Source organism: Centropristis striata, chromosome 1 (genome assembly GCF_030273125.1).
Source record: "Centropristis striata isolate RG_2023a ecotype Rhode Island chromosome 1, C.striata_1.0, whole genome shotgun sequence".
NCBI classification, from domain to species: domain Eukaryota; kingdom Metazoa; phylum Chordata; class Actinopteri; order Perciformes; family Serranidae; genus Centropristis; species Centropristis striata.
In genome coordinates, this window is record NC_081517.1 from 45135940 (window position 1) to 45144891 (window position 8952).

At 37.5% G+C, this 8952-nt stretch overlaps 1 protein-coding gene across 1 annotated transcript; it reads left to right on the top strand.

Moving 5' to 3' along the window:
- The first annotated feature begins 263 nt into the window (after window positions 1-263).
- On the top strand, window positions 264-7893 carry LOC131979756 (short coiled-coil protein A). The gene is made up of 4 exons (XM_059343771.1): window positions 264-382; window positions 2248-2319; window positions 2416-2496; window positions 6740-7893. The coding sequence occupies exons 2-4, from the start codon at window positions 2301-2303 to the stop codon at window positions 6880-6882; spliced, it is 243 nt and encodes an 80-aa protein (XP_059199754.1). The 5' UTR covers window positions 264-382; window positions 2248-2300; the 3' UTR covers window positions 6883-7893.
- Window positions 7894-8952: the final 1059 nt, after the last annotated feature.

Here is an 8952-nt window from a genome sequence, read left to right on the forward strand (position 1 = left end):
TGCTTTTATCACAAAGTGAACGATTGTTCAGCTAATCCGCCCCACTATATGTATATATATGTATATATGTATATAAAAAACATGTTAAATGTATCCTGAGTTAATTAAATGCTGTTATTGTCCAGTGTGATGCATGTGTAGAATATAGGACAGTAACTGAAAGCTTGAAGCTGCAGCAGGTGGAGGTGTGAACATTAACACATGAGTGTGTGCGTGGCCTGGTGTTAGTGGTGTTAGTGTCGCCCCCTGCCGGTCTCAGGTGGTAACGACAGGTACATAGAGTGACGTCACCATCTCCTCATCCTCTCAGCCTCAGTCTGTTTACTCTTCCTCTTCCTCTTCCTCTCTCAGTCCGGTACCGGAGCAGACATTTATCACTGTGGTGAGTTTAAAGCTCCTAAAGTCTGTCTGGTGCTAAACATCATGTTTATTATTATTTAAACCTCAGGAAGCCTTTATTAACGTTCCCATCCGGAGCTAAAGCTAGCAGCAGCTAGCCTGTGAAGCTAACAGTTAGCAGCTAATGTCCGTTACACTTTATGCCTTTATTATGTATTAATCAGACAGTTTGCTCATAATATGAACCAGTCTGTTCCTGTTGCTTATGATGAGAATATAAAACTCGCATTTCGTGTTGAAGTAGCAGCTCCGTTAGCTCAGCTAGCCACACCGCTAGCTAGTTAGCTCACACGGCTAATACATGCGCTTCCATTATCGGACAGTGTGAGCTCTGATTCCTGCTTGTTGTTGCTAAAAGCCTCCACATCCACCAACACACACACTCAGTTAATATAAGATATGATAGTTTCAAGCTTTGTAACCATGGCAACAGTACCTGGGCAGGTTATTGATCAGTTTACGGTCATTAATCAGTCAGTCAGGATAATAAGGCAGGTAAAGTCTGTCACGTTTTGGTGTCAGTTGCTCGTTTTTTTTTTTTGTGTTTTTGTGTTTGTGTCTTCAGTGATAATAATGGAGACATTGTTGTTGTTGTTGTTGATAGACAGAATAAAGTCCAGACTCTTGTTAAAAAGCTGGTATTTCAGCAGCATCAGCACATCATCACACACCCTGATGGTTCTGGGTGGAGTCAGCTCCATCTACAGCTGGAGAACACCACCATCACCATCATCATCATCATCAGCTCCATCATGTCTACATTATAACAGGCTGACAGTAAACACAACAGTCATGTTGAGAAACATAAATATAAAGGGCTGCAACTAACGATTATTTTAATAATCGATTAATCTGTCGATTATTTTTTCAATTAATCGATGAATCAGACAAAATTGCACTATACCTTGATTGTTTGCTTTTTACTCTTCCTGTAAGTCGCTTTGGATAAAAGCGTCTGCTAAATGTAAATGTAAATGTAAAAAACAAATACAAAAAAAGCATTAATTTCCAACCCTTTATTCCAAAAACAGAAGTGATAGTGTAATAAACTAAACAGGATTTGTTTGAATGTTACACTTAGTAAGATCACGTTCATTATACTTGCTATTTTTAAGTTTAATAACTTAACAAAAATAAGTAAACACAACTGTTCAGTTAAGTCAGACTAACTTGGCTTACTTTAGTTGGTAACGATCAGAAAGATCAGGTTTATAAGACTTGCTGTTTTTAAGTTTAATTAACTTTAAAAATGTAAAAATCTAAGTAAATACACTTAGATTTAAAGTAAACTTAACAAGTAGATATCAAGTAAACCTAACTTAAGACTATCAGTTATATTTACTTACCTTTTTTAGTGCAATTCTTTTAAGTAAACTCAACTTCTCACATTTTAGAGTGTAGAAGTTGTTCTCTTAACACACACACTCACACACACACACACACACACACACACACACACACACACACACACACACTCTCTCTCCCCCTTTGTTGAGACACTTTGCATTGCAATTATTACCATCATTATAGTAAGTGCAAGTTAAGTTCATTTAAACATTTAAACACAGCTTAAGATGACGAAGTGCTATAAAATAACTTAAACACAATAAATAACTACAACACACACACATATAAATATGGATATAGTGCCCAGCCCTATATTAAAGTTCAGGGTTTCTCTTGTGATCTCAATCATATAACATTTTCCTGGGGAGACCCTGAATCTCCAGTAGTTGGTGTTCTTCTTGATATGAACAGAAGAGGATAATAGCTTTTGAAATATTAATCGCGCTACAACGTCCAATAATCAGCAGTAGACTCTGACAGCGTGTGTTGTTTGTCTTCCAGTGGACGGAGGATCTGCAGCCCTGTATACCACCCAGGAGAACGAGCTCTTCATCATGAACTGTGACATAGACGGTAGGTCAGCTGACCTGCAGCTCTCTGGTCATGTGACAGTGATGAGGTCATGTGTTGTTAGTGCCTGTAGACTACAGCAGCGTTTGTTTCTAACAGGAGACATGGAGAACCAGGTGGAGATGGAGGAGAAGACCAGGTTAATAAACCAAGTCCTGGAGCTTCAGCACACACTGGAAGGTAACACACACACACACACACACACACACACACACACATATATATATATATATATATCAGACACACTGAGACTCTTCTCTACATCAACAAAGCATCAACATCTGTCTTTTATGCTCTTGTGAGCATGAAGTTTTCAGAACTAGAGATGTTCCGATACCATTTTTTCGCTCCTGATACTGATCGGCAGATCCCGAGTCCAGATCTGATACCAGTATGTTGTTATTTATTTATTTTATCTTTATTGAGGCCAACAGGTTACATACAACTTAGGATATTTTCCCTTCTTAAAAACAAAACAAAACATAATTTCTCTTAGATTTACAGGTTCCTGATACATAGGAAAAGCAAAGAAAAAGAAAAGAAAATTAAATCATAGAAGTTATATATCAGCATCAGTTTTCGTCCCAGGCCCAATTTTTTTACATTTTTATGTATGATACCAGTATGTTATAAAAAATATCATCCTCCACCTGCATGACTGTGATATGATTATCATTGTGATAAGGCCTGGCTCAGGTTAAACCCTTTATAAAACATGAATAATACAGCAGATTCAAGCATTTTATTTTTACATTTATTTTTAAATAAAACAGTAGTGCAACAGCAACTTAAATAAACAACTTAGTGAAGTTAAAGTACAAAAGTAGCAGCAAAAGTAAAAATACTCCATGCAGAATGAACCCCACTTAGACTTTATTTTTAAATAAAACAGTATACAAAACAGTAGTGCAACAGCAACTTAAATGAATAAATCTGTGGACATTTTTGCCCTAAAAGTCTAAATTTGGTGCCTCTCACACATTCTAATGCCACTATTCCATCTGAATCATTGTATATTTTAATGAATTATTGTAAAGGAGAATATGGGTTCTTCTATGTTTTATTTAAGGCTCTTATTTTGACAGTCTTCTTCCAAATTCTGTGGTGGACTGTTAACATCCCTGTGCTCTTATTTTGAGCACAGCGCCGCTGTTTTTAAGAGCTAATGTAATAAATGACGTGGTATCGGATCGGTGCCTGGACTCCAGTACTCGCTGATACCGAGGCAGCATTTTCTGCATTATCGGAGCAATTTCTGATATTGTTATTGGAATCAGAACAACTCTATCCAGAACACTGGATGCTTCTTCTGCTGCTGCTTTTTCATGCTTCATTCGTTTCTCATCTCAGACGTTCTGCTGTCTGGATGCAGTCCTGCACTAATGCACTCACTCTACCTCTCCTCCACTCTCTCCATCTCTTTTCCCCATACACTTTATACGCATGAGCTCAAGGTTTTGTCCAGTGGATTGCAGATATGAGGGCTGTTTCCACTACCGCCCAAATGAGTAATAATAGGTAGTTTTTCATTGAAGTGTACTACAATTATCGTGTTTAAGAAAAATCCCACATTAAAGTTTGTGTGATTTGGTGAGAGTGTAACTGTTGCCAATTTATTGCAACATGTAAAGGAGTTAATTTAAGTTGTATTTGTTTCTTTAAATGTTGTTTTATTTGGTATACATTATAATGCTTTTATTTTGAAGGTGAACTAAGTCACCCAAGTCTCGTTTGGCTGCTCTCGGTGCGTGTGGAAGCATGAACAATGGTTCAGATGGAACTGTTTGTCAAGAGAGACTGATGAATAATATGAAGAAGACTAAGGATGAAATATAATTCCCTTTATGTAGCATGCAGCCAACAAGTTTTCACGGTTGATTTTGAGATGGATGAATGACGCTCAAAATAAATCAGTTGAAGGAAACCGACTTGCGTTTGCCTGGTGCTTGGAGGGAGTTACACCCGGAATGAGGCAAACGCCCCTAATCTGAATACGAGCCGTCCTAGAGGACTTTTGTCAGGACTTCTTTAGTCCCTGTAGTAGAGCAGGGTCTTTATTCTCCCTGTAAACAGCCTGGTTGCTGATTGGATAGAACACTAAGCAGGATGTGACGTAGTACTGGACGCCACAACAACACGCAACATTTGTAAAAGCTGGTGAAGCAGTGTTGGCAACTTAGCAACTTTGTTGCTATAATAAGCAACTTTTCGGCTCTTCTTAACGAGCGTCGGGGGCCAACAGCACTTAGCGATCTCTGTTTGTTTACAACAAGCACCAGACGCTCTGTGCACAGTTAGTGATGCCGGTTAATTCACCATCACTATTTATTTTTATTTTATTTTATTTTTATTATTTAACTAATAGAAAGTAGCCCTCTAATTGCTCATCTTCACAAGTCTGTTTCTTACACATCTGCACATTGCACTTTTTACCTATACTAGGTAGTAACTCTCCATTTAGGGGTATCAGCTCTGCAACGAACATGTGTCAGTGATTTTATATATTTGTATGGCGTTTCTTTGAACTGTGTTTTATTAGATATTTATTGGGTCTTATTATGTTATGGTTGTGTACCTTGTCTTGTGTGTCCTGCTGCAAAACAAATCTCCCTTCAAGGGACTAATAAAGTGATTCTGATTCTGATAACTATGTTTATGATCAGCAGAGACTCTGTGCATAATTAGCCATGCTGGTTTGTTTATGATCAGCTGCTGACGTTGTGCACAGTTAGCGACGGCGGTTACAGTTGAGTCTTCTGTGTTTAATCCGTCGCAGCGATTGAAAACCAAACGTCACCTCCAGAGTCTCTAAATCCCTCCGCTGATAGTAAACATTGTGATCGTGAATTCTCCAGCTTTTACAAATGTTGCGTGTTGTTGTGGCGTCCAGTACTACGTCACATCCTGCTTAGTGTTCTATCCAATCAGCAACCAGGCTGTTTACAGGGAGAATAAAGACCCTGCTCTACTACAGGGACTAAAGAAGTCCTGACAAAAGTCCTCTAGGACGGCTCGTATTCAGATTAGCGGCGTTTCGGCGAGTGAGACCCTCATTCTGGGTGTTGGGCGGTCGTGGAAACAGCCTCATGTAGACCACAGACCTCTGGTGTAATAACTGCAGGACTCGTCCAGCAGGTCTGGTGCTGATAAAGTAGGCGGGTTCTATTGTGGAACGTCCTGATAAGATAAACAAGCTGCCAGTTGGGAGTTCTGAAAACATCTCCTACTTTGACAGCTTGGTCAAAGATTTGTGAGCCAGGCTCTTTACTCTGGACTCTTTACTCTGGTGAAGTTGAGGTCTCTTCTACTTTATGCAGATACAGACCAGCAGGAGCACCACAACAACCCTCCATTTATATGAGGAAAGAATAACCAACATTTTTTTAACTGTATCGATATACACTACTGGTCAAAAGTTTTAGAACACAACAACTTTTCCAGAATTTAATTGTAAATGATGCAGTTTAATGTCTCAGTGTATTCTGAAATTAATGCACATTTGCAACATTTAAATTCTTTATTGAGCATGATAGTGTTTTGAAAGTAAAAAAAAAGATTCAAAATCACATTTTATGTTGGACTAAAGGACTAAAAAAAAGACACAAAATGACCAAAAAAAGACACAAAATGAAGAAAAAGACACAAAATGACAAAAAAGACACCAAAAGACACAAAATGACTAAAAAAAGGACACAAAATGACTAAAAAAAGACACAAAATGACCAAAAAAAGACACAAAATAAAGAAAAAGACACCAAAAGACACAAAATGACTAAAAAAGAGACACAAAATGACCAAAAAAAGACACAAAATGAAGAAAAAGACACCAAAAGACACAAAATGACTAAAAAAAAGACACAAAATGACCAAAAAAAGACACACAATGAAGAAAAAGACACCAAAAGACACAAAATGACAAAAAAAGACACAAAATGACCAAAAAAAGACACAAAATGACAAAAAAGACACAAAAAGACACAAAATGACCAAAAAAAAAGACACAAAATGACTTACAAAGACATGAAAAGAATTCAAAAATTGACAAAAGAGCCCAAGACTCCATAGAGTTAAGTTGTTAACCCATTTCTTGTTCCCTGAAAAAGGCCTACTTGTATAATTCTGAAATGTACATTATTTTCCAGTTTTGGTTCAGCTTACCTTTTTTTATTTACCTCTGGCAGTTCACCACTTACCTTTGGACCCTTTCAAGCTGTTCATTTGACTTGAACTGCTTGAACTTCAATGAAAAACTGGAAAAATTAGGGTGTTCTAAAACTTTTGACCGGTAGTGTATGCAATGTAGTCTAATTCCATATCACATTTAAAAATATATTGATATATCTTTTATATGGATATACCGCCCAGCCCTATCCTGTCCGTGATGAATTGTGTTTCAGCTCCTCGTTCTGTCTCTTTGTTCCAGATTTGTCAGCGCGAGTCGACGCTGTCAAGGAGGAGAACCTGAAGTTAAAGTCTGAGAACCAGGTTCTGGGTCAGTACATCGAGAACCTCATGTCGGCCTCCAGCGTCTTCCAGACCACCGACACCAAGAGCAAACGGAAGTGAGGTACCCCAGAAAAAAAACAACCCCGAAGACCCAGCAGCTGGGAGAGGAAACCCCCCACCGCTCTGGTTCTCTGGTTCTCTGGTTCTCTGGTTCTCTGGTTCTCTGGTTCTCTGTTCCCTTCCAGCTCCTTTACCTGAGTCACAACTAACAGTTTAATAATCCCAAACAGAAACTGACTTCCTGCTGAGTCCTGCTGGCTCAGAAATAGATGAATCTAACGTTAGTCTGGCCCGGGAGTGTTTTATTGAGCTCCAGACGAGGTAGAATCCCCCTTTAATCACAGAAACACTAAAACACAAGCGGATCATGTAAACCTCGTGGTTATTAAGGGTCATTTGTACCTGAGTTTTTCCTCTTAAAGCTCTCCGTCAGAGTCCTATCTGTAAAATAATTCTCAGCTCTGCTTTACCTGCTTGGTTTCCTGTTTGATTCAGATATTTTGTGGTTTTTTTCCACCTTGAAACTGACCTGTAAGTGGGAGAAAACAACCCTTAATATAATTATTCCAAATACTGTTTGTTTGTCCATGAACATAACTTCAACTCTGGTTTATTTTCTATTATTATTTATTTTTGTAAAGTATTTTATACGTCAGCTGGATCTGAGTTTTTGTTGGGTAGCTCTTGGATGTCATCATGTCTATAAAGCATCAGGCCAACTGAACAGTATTAGAATGACAAAATGTATCTGGATCGCATGTACGACTTCTTTTACTTTGAAAGTCTAAATAGTGACATGTCTCTAAATCAATAATCACTAGATTACAGATGGTTTAAAGCTACTTGTAGAGGACTTTGTAACAATAGTAGGTGGATGCTCGGTATATATGTAAAAGCACAGAGAAACTAACCTCCATCAGACTGTAAATCTGAACTAACATCAGTGATGCATTTTTAAATCACAATGACACATTTCTGTTCTGTACTTAAAAGTATTTGTAACCCTTTCAGTTTAAAATGTCATGAATGAGGCTTAATAATGTAACGTAAAGGCCTTTACACTCCGGGGCATGACAAGTAAAAAACATGAAAATGTGAAATATTAAGCATTAACAACATTATTGTTCAATAAAGGATTTGAATAAATGTATAATTGTATTGCTGTTGCTCAGCAGAGTGTCCGGAAAAACGTTCGTAAAAAGTTACTATAACTCCCTATTGCTAAACACATGCAGCTTTCAAAATAAGAGCACGGTGTGTTAACAGAATCCACCACAGAATTTACAAGGCGACTGTCAAAATAAGATGCATTAAATAAAACATACAACACCTTTATTCTCCTTTACAAAATCATTGTCAAGAGTAATTTTTTTGTATTTGGCGACTGTTGAGATTTGCACTCCACACTACATTTTAGATTTTTATTTATTTATACAGTACAGAACATGTGAAATACTCGCCGATGAATATTAAGCATCAAAACTATTTATACTGGCAGTGTTGCAAGTCCGTGGTAGTTACACTTGTTCAATAAAAGGATTTGAATAAATGTGCGCAGGTAGTAGAAATGCTTTGTTACACATGCAGCTTTCAAAATAAGAGCACGGTGTGTTAACAGAATCCACCACAGAATTTACAAGACGACTGTCAAAATAAGATGCATTAATTAAAACATACAAGAACCTTTATTCTCCTTTTACAAAATGCCTTTAAAATATGCCCCAAATGGTTATTTTTTTTAATATTTGCTAATACTCAAGAGTCAAGAGTAATTTTTTTTTGTATTTGGCAACTGTGGAGATTTGCACTTCACACGACATTTTAGATTTTTATTTATTTATACAGTACAGAAAATGTGACTAAAATAAAAGCCTGCGTCGCCACCAGTTTTGAGTGAAAGCGTTGTAATAAAAGGATGATGTACGGCTGGGCGATATATCAGTATATATTTTATATTGATATATCGCCCAGCCCTAATTAAGACTATTGATGCAATACTTTATTTTCTTTTTCCAACCTGTAAAAAAAGGCCCACTGATGATCAAAAATGTAAACTTATGGTGATAGAGAGCATGTGGACAAAATGTTTAGCTTTAGTCTGACGTGTCTTCTTCATTTAGCTCCGCCTCC

Coding starts and splice junctions, on each gene's coding strand:
- LOC131979756 (XM_059343771.1), top strand. Junction 2,497..6,739: donor GCTTCAGCACACACTGGAAG/GTAACACACACA, acceptor TCTTTGTTCCAG/ATTTGTCAGCGCGAGTCGAC.